The sequence below is a fragment of the Stomoxys calcitrans genome, chromosome 2 (assembly GCF_963082655.1).
Source record: "Stomoxys calcitrans chromosome 2, idStoCalc2.1, whole genome shotgun sequence".
Classification (NCBI taxonomy): Eukaryota; Metazoa; Arthropoda; class Insecta; order Diptera; family Muscidae; genus Stomoxys; species Stomoxys calcitrans.
The window spans coordinates 105,406,699-105,422,816 of NC_081553.1; the positions used below are offsets into that span (position 1 = coordinate 105,406,699).

At 38.0% G+C, this 16,118-nt stretch overlaps 3 protein-coding genes across 3 annotated transcripts; 1 reads left to right on the forward strand and 2 right to left on the reverse strand.

Moving 5' to 3' along the window:
• Positions 1-4,651: 4,651 nt before the first annotated feature.
• LOC106093516 (larval cuticle protein A2B-like) lies at positions 4,652-5,137 on the forward strand. The gene is made up of 2 exons (XM_013260577.2): positions 4,652-4,663; positions 4,727-5,137. The coding sequence occupies exons 1-2, from the start codon at positions 4,652-4,654 to the stop codon at positions 5,135-5,137; spliced, it is 423 nt and encodes a 140-aa protein (XP_013116031.2).
• A 4,786-nt stretch (positions 5,138-9,923) lies between these two features.
• Positions 9,924-10,516, reverse strand: LOC106093514 (larval cuticle protein A2B-like). The gene is made up of 2 exons (XM_013260576.2): positions 10,432-10,516; positions 9,924-10,364 (listed from the first exon to the last, which is right to left on the reverse strand). Exons 1-2 carry the CDS (start codon positions 10,441-10,443, stop codon positions 9,924-9,926), a joined length of 453 nt encoding a protein of 150 aa, XP_013116030.2. The 5' UTR covers positions 10,444-10,516.
• Positions 10,517-15,080: 4,564 nt separating this feature from the next.
• Positions 15,081-15,655, reverse strand: LOC106093513 (larval cuticle protein A2B-like). Its single transcript, XM_013260575.2, has 2 exons — positions 15,585-15,655; positions 15,081-15,515 (listed from the first exon to the last, which is right to left on the reverse strand). The coding sequence occupies exons 1-2, from the start codon at positions 15,594-15,596 to the stop codon at positions 15,081-15,083; spliced, it is 447 nt and encodes a 148-aa protein (XP_013116029.2). The 5' UTR covers positions 15,597-15,655.
• Between the last annotated feature and the right edge of the window lie 463 nt (positions 15,656-16,118).

Sequence of the window (16,118 nt, forward strand, 5' to 3'; positions counted from 1 at the left end):
AAGAAATTTTGCACCTTTGAATTGTCTTGTTGATTAGTTTGTTATTGGATCTAAATAAATGTGATAAGAAAAAAAAAAAACAAATGCTATCTCAAAACCTCCTGACCCTTGAAATCGGGAATACTAGTCTGAAATTAGCAACTGGAACCAAATATCAGGAGGGCCACTCCATTACCGAAAAAATCAGTAAATTAGACAGTTAGACATATGGGAGCAATATGTTTCTCAAATGAGAAGTCGTGGGGAGTGCATGGATAAAAAATCGTTCATATATATATGAGGGGCTAAGTGTCGGTAAATTATGTTTCATGTGGCAAGGACATGTAAATCGATAATGGCATTATGGGAATCAAATTAAAGATATATGCGAGTATATTGCAAAACTATCACCATACTTTGGAGGCAATATCCCTTAAAAAATATTATATAGATCAAGTTGACCCAAATTTTTATATAAGCTTTGTATTGTACACTCAAATACCTTTCGTTTGAGTCCCATATTGTATCCTGCTTTGTACATGTCCACTAGGGACATACTTTTGGGGTGGGACGACCCCCTGGGACTTGACCTCAAATTATACCCTGCACCACCACTGGCTTAATCTGATTCGATTAAGCCATGTCCGTCTGTCCGTCTATGAGTCCAAGCATTTTTGTAATCAAAGTGCAGGTCGTATTTGTTACAACTTTCAACCGATCTACACAAGATTTGACACGGACTGTTTTGTTACTTATCCTAAAATATCTGCAAAATTTCATTAAAATCAGTCCAGATTTAGATATAGCTCCCATATATACATATATATTAAATGGCCGTAGAAGCTAATCTGCACAAAATTTGCACGGTCTGTTTTGTTACTAATCCTAACATATTGGCCAGATTTTATCGAAATCGATTCAAATTTGGATATAGCTCCCATATATATGTATCGCCCGATTTGCACTTAAATGGCCGTAGTTACTACAATCTTCAACCAGTCTGCACAAAATTTGGCATTGAATTGTTTTGTTACTGATCTTAAAATACCTGATAGATTTCATCAAAATCGGTTTAGATTTGGATATAGCTCACATGTATATGTATCGCCCGATTTGCACTAATAAGGCTGTAATAAACAGAATTTGTAACCGATCTACACAAAATTTGGTACGGATTCTTTTGTTACTGATCTTAAAATATCTGCGAGATTTCATCAAAAATATATTGCCCGAATTTATAATTGTAGGGTAGGTTTAGGGTATTATATAGACGGCTCCGCCCGACTTTTGCCAATCCCTACTGGTTTTTATATAAGTCTCGCATTCGACCTCGAATAACCTTTCGTTTGATAACCATATTGCCCCAATTGGTAAACGTATAATTTTTGGGCAGTTTCTGAGGGTTAAGCCGGCCCCCGGAATCTTGGGGTCAAATTGCTATAGCAAGTTCGTAGTCAACTCTTAAATACCTTTCATTTGTCATATTGTCCCAATCGGCAAACATCTCCGTTTTGGTGGGTTTTTTTGTTGAGCGTCTCCCACGGTTGTGGACACCAAAATTTTTTACCAACTTTGTGTTACCATAATGGGGCATACAAAATTTCGCTTGAATCGATACACGCATCCCTGGCTTTTTGGAAAACTGGGCTTAGAAGGAGGGTCCGCCCCCTCGCGGATATCATAAAATACCTATGCCCATCCGGGGGCCATCCTCTGCCCGGCATAGCCATATCAGCCATATCGGACAAAAATTGTGGCTTCCATAGTCTTAATAAGTACATCGGGAGATCGGTTTATATGGGAGCTCCATCAGGTTATTCACCGATTTATACCGTAATTGGCACAGTCGTTGAAAGTCGTATCAGAACACCACATGGAAAATTTCAGCCAAATCAGACAAAAATTGCGGCTTCCAGGGGCTCAAGAAATCAAATCGCGAGTTCGGTTTATATGGGAGCTATTGAGTTGCCCAAAAAGTAATTGCGGATTTTTTAAAAGAAAGTAATTGCATTTTTAATAAAACTTAGAATGAACTTTAATCAAATATACTTTTTTTACACTTTTTTTCTAAAGCAAGCTAAAAGTAACAGCTGATAACTGACAGAAGAAAAAATTAAATTACAGAGTCACAAGCTGAGAGAAAATTTGCCAACCCCGACTATATGAAAAATCCGCAATTACTTTTTGGGCAACCCAATATATCAGTTTATATACCGATTTAAACCTTACTTGGCACAGCTGTTGGAAGTCATAACAGAACATTACGTGTAAAATTTTAGTCAAATCGGACAAAAATTGCGGCTTCCAGGGGCTCAAGAAATCAAATCGGAAGATCGGTTTATATGGGAGATATATCTAAATCTGAACCGATATGGGCCATTTGCAATCCCCAACGGCCAATAATTAATGTTTAGTTTCTGTGCAAAATTTCAAGCGACTAGCTTTACGCGTTCCACCGCTATCGTGATTTTAACAGACGGATATGGCATTATCGACTGAAGAATATGTATACTTAATGGGGTCTTAGACGAATATTTCGAGGTGTTACAAACGGAATAACTAGATTAGTATATACCAATCCTATGGAAATAAGTCTGCCATTTTGAAACGGATACATATCTCTTCATGAAATTTTATACGGTTATAGCTGAGGTGTTATCCAGTCCAGCTGAGATGTTATCCAGTTTATATGCAATACACCAAAAATACACTTTTGGAAAAATAAAATTCAAATTGAATGTTTTGGCTTGGATATAGCTGCCATATTGACCGATCTCTGGATTTAAGGTATTGGGCCCATAAAAGGCGCATTTATTGCTCGATTTCGCCAAAATTTGGAACAGTAAGCTGTGTTAGACCCTTCGACGTCCATACGTCCATTGGCCTAGATCGGTTCAGAGCTGGATATAGCTGCCATATATACCGATTTCGCCGAAATTTGGAATAGAGAATTACGTTAAGCTTTTCGGCAACTTTCTGCAATTTGGCCCAGATCGGTCCAGATATGGATATAGCTGCCATATAGACCGATCTCTCTATTTAAGGTTTTTGGACCTATAAAAGGCGCATTTATTGTCCGATTTCGCCGACATTTTTGACAGTGAATTGTGTTAGGCTCTTCAGCATTCTTTTTCAATTGGACTCAGATCGGTCCAGGTTTGGATATAGCTGCGATATAGACCTATCTCTGGATTAAAATCTTGGCCCCATAAAAGGCACATTTTTAATCGTATTTCGCTGAAATTTAACACAGTGCCTTTTGTTAGGCTTTTCGACATCTGCGTCGTATATCGTTCAGATCGGTCTTTATTTGGATATGGCTAACAGAGAGACCAATATTTTGTTCTACAAAATTGAACAATTTCTTGTGCTTATTTGACCACTCAATTTCCTTGTCGAATTTGGTCCAAATCGGATCATATTTCGATATAGCTGCTATGGGCTTATAAATTATGCATTTTTCACCGGATTATGACGAAAGGTGGTTAACTTATAGACCCAAGGTGGTGGGTATCCAAAGTTCGGTTCGGCCGAACTTAACGCCTTTTTACTTGTTCTTGTTAATCAGTCACAATTTCTTTACTCTGGCATGAAAAAAACTCCTCCTAACTAACTAAAATTGGAATTTTTAACCAATGAAGCTGAACTTTTTTTCCTTTGATTAACTTAATAATAATTTCTTTTTGTTTTTCTTTGAGGTCTTTTATTTTTTAATTATTTTCAAAAATTTCTTCAACCAGATTCAGCATGAAGTTTTAAAACAGCTGGCCGAGTGAATGCAAAAATTCAACTGATTTATATGTCACATATACACTGATCAGCTCCGATGTAATTACTCGAAACAAAAAAGCAACAAAAAAAACCTCTTTGTTATGGATTACTGTCATGCTTATAAATGTCGTTTGTGAAAGTGCGTGCTTGGAACTAACCTACGCCAACAATCAACTCAAATCAATACAGTGGCCATGTACATTTAAACGTTATTAATTGTGCCCATAATGTTCATAAAAAATAAAGTCATTTAAATGTTTATTTTGACCAATATCTGCAATAAACAAACTTCGTTTCGGTTAGGTTTCTATGTTGGGTGAAATGGGTTGGGCCACAATGAACAATGACAATAATCTCCAGAAACGATTTGCACAAGTTTTGGTTGAATTCCTCATTGCTTAGAAAAAGAGCGAAAAAGCTAATAAATCAAATATGCACTGTGTAAACGAAATAAAGAGTCAATGTTTTGGCCCTAAAGGTCAATACTACAAAAAACCAGTAAAGTAGGCCAATAATGCAGAACGCCTTAAAATAATGACAAAAATATATTTTTCTTCTACTCATTGAAAAAAAAAAAACAGTATGTACTATCATTTGGCACAATAGGAATTATGGCTTAAAAAAATATAACAAAATAATATTAAAAAAAATTAACAATTAAAACATACTACATTTTAAAGCACATGCAACAAATAATATTTTTAAGGTAAAAATAAGAAATATCGAAAAAAATGATCTTGAAATGAAGAAAGTTAAAAAGGATGAGGAAATTTAACAAAAAATGTGTTTGGTATATATATGAAGAAATATTTGAGTAATAACCACACAAAACCAACAGCAAGTGTTAAAGCAACAAGCACAACTTTAGATTAATCTCGCAAAACTACATACATTTTTGAAAATGGTATTCAAAGTAAGTTTCCTTAGTATTTAATCCTTATAACAAAATAATAATTTTCATTGTATCCTCGAATAGTTCTTCACTATCTTGTCCCTCATTGCTGTCGCCAGTGCTGGTGGTTTACCTTTGGTCCAAGATCATCATCATCAGGCCTATGAACCTCAAGTGTATCACTCTGTTCCCGCCCAATACAAATTTGCCTATGATGTTAATGATCATCAAACCGGTGATAATCACAGCCATTCGGAAGAACGTGATGGTGATTTGGTCCATGGTGAATACTCACTGATTGATGCCGATGGTTTCAGACGTGTAGTCCAATACACCGTGGATCCTCATAGTGGATTTAATGCTGTTGTCAACCGTATTCCTCTGGAACATGTGAAGACTGTGGTGAAGCAAGTCGCTCCAGTGGCCTATGTTGCTCCCACACAAACTTATGCTAAACAATATGCTGTTCCTCAAGCCTATCATCAATATCATTAAATGACAACCTACTTATATAGTTAAGAATTTTGTTATTGTTTTTATAGTTAAGAATAAATTGTTGTAATTTTGCATTTTTTTCATAGACATGCACCTTGATACAAATTGGAAACAAAAAAGGCCTCTGTAGGACAGGACAGGTCAAACCTTGAATACTCACCACCTTGTGTTCAGAAAATTTACATTAATAAGCTTATAGGAATGAAGGGCTTCTAGAGGCTCATGTAGTTGGGTGAACAGTTTTTGGCGTGGAATTTGGCAAACCCGCATCAAACTTCAGTCGAATCGAATAAAGTTTCTAGGATCTTTAGATATCAAATAGGATTATCGGTTTATATGGAAGCTATAAGTTGTTGTTATAGCCACACGTTGCAAGTATATCGATTCTTCTTTTGTCCTCCATGTCCGCTCTTTTCTCTCTGACAACATCCTGATCCGGCAATGGCTCCTATATCGAGTTATAAAAATCTTGCAGCTTTAACTGCGTCGGCCCATAGTGCCTCTGCAGTCAGATTCGTTGGTTTCGCTGTAGTTGCCCAGGTGATAGGTGATCGGTATCATGAGGTGTAGTGCCTCACTCAGGGCAAATAGTATCGTCTAACCTTAAACGATATGAGTTCAGTCTGTTATACCATCCAGAACTTATTTGGGCCAGAGTAATTCTGGTCCTCCTTGTCACGTCTTTTTCGCCATCAGCAATGGGTGGTGGGCGCCCACCAAGGACCATATTCAAACGGTATGATTAGATCGCACTAGTTACTGTATCTTGGTGGATATAGTGCTGACCCGCTCAATATAAGGTAGTTGTCAGCGAAACTGTTAGGTTTTGGCGGAATGCGTTCTTAAACATCCAGATATTTTTCTACCCTCCATCATAAGAGTGGGGTATACTAAATTCGTCATTCCGTTAGTAGCCCCTCGAAATATGCGTCTAAGAAGTCATAAAGTATATATATTCTTGATCGTCATGGCATTTTATGTCGATCTAACCATGTCCGTCCGTCCGTTCGTCCGCCAGTCTGTCCGTCGAAAGCACGCTAACTTTCGAAGGAATAAAGCTAGGTGCTTGAAATTTCGCACAAATACTTCTTATTAGTATAGATCAGTTGGGATAGTAAATGGGCCAAAACAGTCCATGTTTTGATATAGCTGCCATATAAACCGATGTCTGGTCTTGACTTCTTGAGCCTCTAGAGGGATCAATTCTTATCCGATTTGGCTCACATTTTACACGTGGTATTTTGGTATAACTGTGCTAAGTATGGTTTAAAACGGTTCATAACCTGATATAGCTGCCATATAAACAGATCTCCCGATTAGATTTCTTGAGCTTCTAGAGGGCGCAATTCTTATCCGATTTTGAAATTTTACACATGTCGTTGAGGATTCACTTCCAATAGCTGTGCCGAGTATGATCTAATTCAGTCCTTAACCTGATATAATTGCCATATACACCGATCTCCTGATTAGACTTCTTAAGCTTGTAGAGGGCGCAACTCTTAACCAATGTAAATACAAATTTTGCCCATGAGCATTCCATAAAGAACAGGGGTAAACTTCTCACATATCAATGAGTGCAGTCCGATTTAAGTTTTAAGCTCAATGATAAGGGGCCTCCTTTTTATAGCCGAGTCCGAACGGCGTGCCGCAGTGCGATAGCTCTTTGGAGAGAAGTTTTGAAAATCGTTTCTGATTATCTTGACCTGTGCGCTATGGTGGCATCCTCTCTTATCCAATTTGGTTGAAATTTTCATAGGTCAATTTGGTGACACTCCAACAACTATATCAAGTATGGTCGAAATCGGTTGATAACCTTATATAGCTGCCAATTTGACACTCTGAGCCACTGGAGGACGCAATTTTTATTCGATTTGCCTGAAAGTATGGTCCATATCAGTCAATAAGTTAATGTTGCTCATGTATATATTGAAAAAGTCATTCAAAGAACATGACAAATGCGATCCGTGGTGGAGGGTATATAAGACTTGGCCCGGCCGAACTTAGCACGCTTTTACTTGTTCTTCTTGTTTCTGGGAGGGGGCCAGCTCGGTGAGTCGGCAGTTCCGGTGGTTATCTCGATGACAGCCTAGAAGAAAATGTTTAAATAGAAGTTCCCAGTGGTTCTTAACCCTAAGGAAGGTGGTCGGTATACGCCACATCCTGTGATGGTTCTTAGTTTGTAATTAGACAGGTTTGTAGGTTGCGTGTATTTCGCACACCCCTGCAAACCATACCGGAACTACATAGTTTATCTCCTTTCTCCCGATTGCCTGAAAGGATCGTCAACAGGATTTCCTTGTCCATTCCTCAGGTGCCGGCCAAAGATTTCAGGACTCTGTTCTTGATGCTTGCCCTTTCGCAGTTCATAGCAGCGTGGGCCGAAATTGAGAGCCAGTTGTTGACGATTACTCTCAGATTTTTAGTTGCCTCACCGTTGGGATCGTTTGACCATCGATCTGTATTTAAAGCTCTATGGTGTAATCAGTTGTCCATGTGGTGAATAAGGATATTTGTATACCCTACACTAATACTGTGTGTATTATAATACCTTGTATAATTTAGTGAATTTATTAGAAACACCCAGAAGGAAGAGTAGTGGGTATATACCCATTTAAAAGTATACCGATTGATTGAAATTTCATAGAAATCGGCTCAGATTTAGATATAGCTCCCATAAATTTGTTTGTAGGATTAGGAGTAATATTGCAATAATAACGTCATTTGTGAACCGATTCTCTCCAAATTTTGCACTAGTGATTCTCTTATAAGTCTCGACATTGTTAGCGTCATAGAAATTGGTTCAGATGTGGATATAGCTCCCATATATATTTTCGTTCGATTTTGAATAATGCTCAATAAATTAGTAATTTGTTAACCGATCTTTCAAAAAAGATAGAACGGTTTCTCTTATAAATCTTCTGATATAACTCCCTTTTATATGCATCTCCCGATTTTCACTTTCAAGGTCTTTGCTAACCCATTTATCAATCGATCTTCTCAAAAATTTGCGCAACGATTTACTCTATGGCTCCTACAATATGTACGGATTCGATCGAAATTTTACATATAAAATTTAAGCAAATTTTAAATTCGACGACTTAGCCGGTCAGTCCAATGTGGTGAAGGGTATCAAAAGTTTGGCTTCGCCCGACTTTAGCCCGTCCTTACTTGTTAGGTTATGGCTCCCTTCTGTCAAGTCTAGGAGGTAAATGTTTATTTGCTTACATAATCCATTGTTATACCCCGTCAGAATGAAGGAGTCGACCGTGTCAAATGCTTTTGACAAGTCGTTTCGCATTCAGACCGCGGATGATGTGTGTGGTGCATTTTATGGAGTCCGTGTTGATTATCCCCTCAGCGACGAGCTCAGGCCAGGTGGGAGCAGCGCCACAAGTGTCTTTGCGATCGGGGATAAGAGATAGATTGGTCGATGACTTACTCTGGTCTGCAGGTTTATCCGGCTTTAGAATAGGGTCCACTCGACCTACCATCCATATGTCTGGAATCAGCAGGGTGGACAAATTAACCGGGTTAACCAGCCCGGGTTAAGGGCGTGGGCGACGAATGCGCATGTAACCCTATAGAACAGTGAAACGGGCGTGAGAAGCCGAGGCTACTACTGAAAGGAAGTAAGAAGGAGGTCGGTATAGCTTTCGGTATCATAACGGGACACATAGGAAAAGAAATCCTTACTTGCAATCTTTATTTCAGGGATAGACATACTAACATATGTGCACTTTATTTGCAAGCCCAAGTTTACGTTCTTGCGTACCCAGTGAACGAACCGTTTAGAATTTGGTCAGAAATCTGAAAGAAAGTCGAAAAATTCCTCCAAATTCCAAAAATATACGGAGATGTTGATGTTTATGCCGATGTTTCTGACAGACTGCTTACGGAATTCTGAATCAAAATTATCGAAATTATAACCCTCCATTCGCATTTGTCAAGTTCTTTGAATGACTTTTTCAAATGGAAAAACACCACCTCCACAATTTCGGGCAAATCGAGTAATAATTGCACACTCCAAACGTTAAAAAATGTTAACCTACGTAGTCGGTTTATATGGCAACTATATCAGGTTATATACCGATATAGGCCATACTTGGAGCAGTTGGTGGAAGTCATACCAAAACAACATATTCAAAATTAAAACCATATTGGATAAGAATTGCGCCCTGTAGAAGCCCTAGAATTATAATCGGGAGATCGGTTTCAGATTTAGACCATACTTTAAACAGTTGTTGGAAATCAAAACAAAGTACTTAATGCAAAATTTCGGCCAAAATTGGATAAGAATTGCGCCCTCTAGAAGCCCAAGAAGTCAAGACTAAAGATCGGTTTTATGGCAGCTATATCAGGTTATCAACCGATTTAAACCATACTTATTCATATTCAACATTCCATTAAGGAATGTTCATGGGCAAATTTACATTTGCAAATGAATGCAGTTCCATTAAAACTTTTTGCTCAATCATAAGAGATCTGTTTTGACCGATCCACAGACCGATAACTCATACTAGATAAGTTGTACGCGGCTGAATAGCGCACAAAGTGAGCAGATAATCACCGTTGACATATATTTCTGATGCTCTCGCCAGGGTTCGATTCTAGGTGTTCAGCGTTACAACGGGTAGCAGAACTATGCACTAAGGTGGCCTTCTGTAACAGTTAATCTAACTAAAACTCTGATAAAAAGAATTCAAATGCTTTTGAAAATAATTAAGGAACAATTTAATCGTAACAAAAAGTATAACAACAAAATTATCTACATTAATAACGTTATCATTTAATGGTGTTGATGATAGGCTTGAGGAACAGCATATTGTTTAACATAAGTTGGAGTGGGAGCAACATAGGCTACGGGAGCGACTTGCTTCACCACAGTCTTGACATGTTCCAAAGGAATACGGTTGACAACAGCATTAAATCCACTATGAGGATCCACGGTGTATTGGACCACACGTCTGAAACCATCGGCATCAATCAAGGAGTATTCACCATGAACCAAATCACCATCACGTTCCTCTGAATGACTGTGATTATCACCAGTTTGATGATCGTTGACATCATATGCAAATTTGTATTGGGCGGGAGCAACAGCCTTGACAAGAGTTGGAACTGCAGCAGAGTGATAGATTTGAGGTTCATAGGCCTGATGATGGTGATCTTGCACCAAAGGTAAGACTCCAGCACTGGCGACAGCAATGAGGGACAGGATAGTGATGTACTAGAAAAGGATATAATTTTAATAATGAATTATATGAGTTGACTGGAATAAAAATAACCAAACTTACTTTGAATGCCATTTCAATGATATATGAAATTTGTCTTTAGATGCAACTTGTTGCTTTAGCTTTTGTCTTTGATTTTGTGTGATCTTATATCGAAATCTACTTCATATTTATACCAAGTGAAGTTATACGCATTTCGCCACACCACTCAATTTAATTTTTTTGCCCACAAATTTTACCGACAATGGTTGTATATTACTATTTATGTTGTGTTTTTTTCTTATTTGTCACTTTCATATTGGCAGTTAATTATTTGGAATTAAAAAATGAGATCAAACATTCGTATTGTTTTCTTTAGGCATTGCATTAAACTTTTTTACAAATAAGGTGTTAATAGGTGATAGTTGGTGGCATGGCATTAGCGGGACCCATAGTTCATGTCAGTCTATGCCACACCCATTTAAACGTTGGTTGCCCTAAATGCTCACCAAACTTTGTAAATAATTCGGCCATTAAAAAAGTTCTTACAAGGTTTCAATCTGCAAGCCCTACAGTGCACTATTGGCATGTATAGTTTCCATTGAAATATATTGTAATACGCACCATCGATGGATGGGGGTCTGTTGAAATCACCCTGCAATCTTTAAAAATGGAGATAATCAGCTGAAGCTTTGTAAAGATTCATTTTTTTTTCCATATGCAGGTTAAATTCGAAGTTGGGCTATATTGGACTATATACTGATATAGACCCCATATATACCGATCTCCCGATTTAAGGTCCTTGGCCTATAAAAGGCGCATTTATTATACGATTTCGCTGAAATTTGGCACAATGTTCCAAGATATTCGCCCCAAGTATGGTCATGATCAGCCTAAATTTGGATATAGCTATCATAAAGGCCGATCTTCAGATTGAAGGTCTTGAGTCCATAAAATTAGTTTCCGGTTTCGTTGTTAGGCACAATGTGTTGCATAAGGCTCCTCAACATTCGTACGGAGAATGTTCAAAATAGGGCTTTATTTGTATATAGCTGCCATATAGACCGATCTTCCGATTTAGGGTCTTGAGCCCATAAATGCGCATTTAATATCCGCAATGTGTTGCGTTTGGCTTCTCCACATTCGTAATGAGTATAATCAAGATCAGCCTTCAATTGGCTTTAGCTGTCATATTTACTGATCCGCTGATTTCAGTCTTTGTACCCATTTCGCTAAAATTTTGCACACTGTGCTGTTTTGGGCACTCCCACATCTGCGTTCAATATGGTCCCAATGTCCTATATTTAGATACAGATGTCATATAGACCCATCTCCCGATTCAAGTCTAGGACCCATAAAAGGAATATTTATTTTCCGGTTTCGCAGAAATTTTGCACAATCACCTATGTTAAGCTTTTCAACTTCCGTGCTATATATGTTTCAGATCGGTCTATATTTCAATGTAGCAGCCATTGAGACCAATATTCTGTTTTACCAGCTTGAATAGTGAATTGTATTTATCAAACCACTCGACGTTCGTGGCGAGTTTGATCCAAATCGAACCATACATCGATAAAACTGCTATGAGTTCATAAATGATGCATTTTTACCGGACTACGGTGAAAGGTGGTTAACATATGTATGTGAGATGGTGGGTGGGTGGTAGTGGATTCAAAGTTCGGCCCAGCCGAACTTAATGCCTTTTTACTTGATTTTTGATCATCTGTCTTTGTTTCTTTTCGAAATGGACTATATGCACTCCCTAAAAACAGTTTGCTGTTTACACTGTGGGACAATTTCTGGGTCCTGACCTAGAGGCTGGAAAATTCCTAGTGGGAATGAGACTACTAGGTCTGTAGAGCAAAAAACTGTAAGGGTTTTGAGTTCTTAGACCAAACTTTTTTAAGGGCCCTGGAATATTGGCCCTATGTGCCTGTCAGTTATAATCACGGTATAGCCTTTATGAATTGAAATATTGAGCTTAAATTTGGCGCAGACGCGTATTCATTCCATACGCAAATTAAGTTCTTGATCGGGCAAAATCGGAACTTATTTATATATAGCTGTCATATATACCTTTGCTAGGATGACACCGTAGAGCAGAGGTTAGCATGTCCGCCTATGACGCTGAACGCCTGGATTCGAATCCTGGCGAGACCATCAGAAAAAAATTTCAGCGGTGTTTTTCCCCTCTTAATGCTGACAACTTTTGTGAGGTACTATGTCATGTAAAACATCTCTCCAAAGAGGTGTCGCACTGCTGCACGCCGTTCGGACTCGCCTTACCCCTTATCGTTGAACTTAAAACTCTTATCATTAAAATCCTGTTCCTTGGTGGAATATTCATGGGCAAAATTTGCATTTGCATATACCTTTACCTTATGGGCCTAAAACCTTTAATCGGCAAATCGGTCTATGTGGGGTATATCAAGGTATAGTGCGATATAGTCGATCTCCAAACTTTATCTGTCTATAGACAAAAAAGAATGCGTGCAAAGCTTCAGCTTAATATCTCTATTTTTAAAGACTGTAGCGTGATAACAACAGACAGGAAGACGTGCATGTCTAGTTCATCTTAAATTTTTACATCGATCAAGAACATAATTTACAGGTTCGGAATTGTGTTGCAAACGGAATGACAAAATGAATATACCCTTTCCTTCGGTGGTAGGTTATATTGAAAAGAGCGCGCGAATATTAACCCGTCCCATGCCACCATGGGTGTATGCCAGTGTTCGGCTTGTTGTGCGCACTAAACACTATAAAATGACCTCGAAAAAGAAAATCTAAGTTAGGACTTCCCTTAATTGCTTGCCATAATGCGCCCCATAGTTGGTTCATGTCAGGTTTTATGTCCCCACCTAAGTACCGGTGTCTGTTAGCCGCGAAAATCGGTCAACGACATAGGAAATGCTCCAACGTCTCATCATCCTCTCCACATGCACTACACATGCTATTACTTGCCGCACCAATTTTGCATAAATGAGCTCGTAGTCCTAAGTGTCCTTTTATGATACCGAAAGCTATACTGACCTTCCTCTTACTTCCTTTCAGTAATGGCTTTGTCTTCTCACAATCTGGATCTCCCCATAGGATTTTCGCTGTCCTACCCACAGTTTCGCTGTTCCACAGTAAATAAAAATTGCGCACTGTAGGTGCTCAAGAAGTCAAATCAGGACATTGGTATGATCCGAATTGCCCTTTGCCCCTCCAATTCGGTTAATATTTTTATATAACTCCTATTGAAACCAATGTCCCGATTCGACTTCTTGAGCACCTGCAGTGCGCAATTCTTAATCGATTCATCTGAAATCTCGCATATGTTGTTCGATTCTAAGCTTAGTATTTCAACATACCTGCATTAGTATGAAGTATTTATGAAAAATTTGGACGGGATTTTTATTGAGTCACAGTTTGAGGCTTTCGATAGACGGACATACCCTGGTCGATCTATTGGGTTGCCCAAAAAGTAATTGCGGATTTTTTAAAAGAAAGTAAATGTATTTTTAATAAAACTTAGAATGAACTTTAATCAAATATATAAATGCCATTTTGTTCGATAACCTTTTGCCATCTTCCTGGCAAATTTCCATTCCACGCTCATAGAACTTCTGGCCTTTATCTGCAAAAAACTGAACCAAGTGCGATTTTATAGCCTCATCATTGCCGAAAGTTTTACCATTTAAGGAGTTTTGCAAAGATCGAATTAAATGGTAGTCTGATGGTGCAAGGTCAGGGCTATATGGTGGATGCATCAAAAGTACCCAGCCAAGCTCACTCAGTTTTTGGCGAGAAACCAAAGATGTGTGCGGTCTAGCGTTGTTCTGGTGGAATATGACACCTTTACGATTGACCAATTCTGGTCGCTTCTCCTTGATGGCTGTATTCAATTTGTCCAATTGTTGACAGTAAACATCCCAATTAATCGTTTGGTTCCTTGGAAGCAGCTCAAAATATACCACACCCTTCCAATCCCACCAAACAGACAGCATAACCTTCTTTTGGTGGATATCAGCCTTTGAAGTGGTTTGAGCTGGTTTACCATGCTTGGACCATGATCGTTTTCGACTAACGTTGTTGTAAACAATCCATTTTTCATCTCCAGTTATGATTCGTTTTAAAAACGGATCGAATTCATTGCGTTTAAGGTGCATATCACAAGCGTTGATTCGGTTTGTTAAATGAATTTCTTTCAATACATGTGGTACCCAAATATCAAGCTTTTTCACCAGTCCAAGACTTTTTATGTGATAATGAACGGTTGATTTTGGTATATTTAACTTCTCTCCTATCTCACGCTCAGTTACATGACGATCCAATTCGATTAATGCTTTGATTTGGTCATCATCAACTTCATTTAGCCGACCTGAAAAATCCGCTATTACTTTTTGGGCAACCCAATAGAAAGTCATGACAATAAAGAGTATCAAAGTTTTATAGGGTCTAAGACAAAATATTTTGGATTATTACAAACGAAATGACACCCCATCCTATGGTAGACTTCTTAATTTGAAGCTTCACAAATGACTTAATGGCGGTGCAAGAAAGGTAAAAGTGTATAGATTTACAAAAATGCGAATTGGACATTTTATCAATATGGCCTCCCTTTATCTCTTTGTGTAAAAGCTTTTAACCCTTGTCCTGTGCAAGAAGAATTCAGACTGTTTTTCTTTTTTCAAATTAAAAATTAACAATTTATTCATAACAATAATTATAACAACAAACATTATCATTTAATGATGTTGATGATAGGCTTGAGGAACAGCATATTGTTTAACATAAGTTGGTGTGGGAGCAACATAGGCCACTGGAGCGACTTGCTTCACCACAGTCTTGGTATGTTCCAAAGGAATACGGTTGACAACAGCATTAAATCCACTATGAGGATCCACAGTGTATTGGACCACACGTCTGAAACCATCGGCATCAATCAAGGAGTATTCGCCATGAACCAAATCACCATCACGTTCCTCTGAATGACTGTGATTATCACCGGTTTGATGATCGTTAACATCATAGGCGAATTTGTATTGGGCTGGAGCAACATCCTTTACAAGAGCAGCAGCTGTGTGATAGATTTGAGGTTCATAGGTCTGATGATGGTGATCTTGGGCCAAAGGTAAGACACCAGCACTGGCGACAGCAATGAGGGACAGGATAGTGATGTACTAAAAAGGATGCAATTCATATTGTTATTTATTTATTTTATAACTTTGTGCAAAAATAACAAAACTTACTTGGAATGCCATTTCAATAGTATGTGAAATTTGTCTTTAGATGCAACTTGTTGCTTTAACTTTTGTCTTTGATTTTGTGTGATCTTTAAACCAAAAGTGCTTCATATATATACCAAGTGAAGTTATGAGCATTTTTTTTTTATTTTTACCCTTAAATGATATTGACAATATTTTTATAAACTTTTTTATATTGTGTTTTGTGTTTTTGTCACTTTCATTTTGACAGTTAATTATTTTGAATTAAAAATGAGATCAAACGTATTGTTTTCTTCAGGCATTCCAATGAACGTTTGTACAAATAGGGAGTTAATTTAAAGGCGAAGGTAACTGCAATGACATTAGCGTGAATCATGGTTCATGTCAGTCTTAAGCGTAGGCAAAATGAGTTCAAATTCCGTTGTTAACATAAACACATATTGAGGGTTGGTTGGCACTAGTGCGGACCAAAATTGGATATTATTCAGCTTTAAAAATTCTCTTACTATTGTAGGTAAGAGAGTATAAAAGTAATAAGTTTGGTAATAAATGTAATCT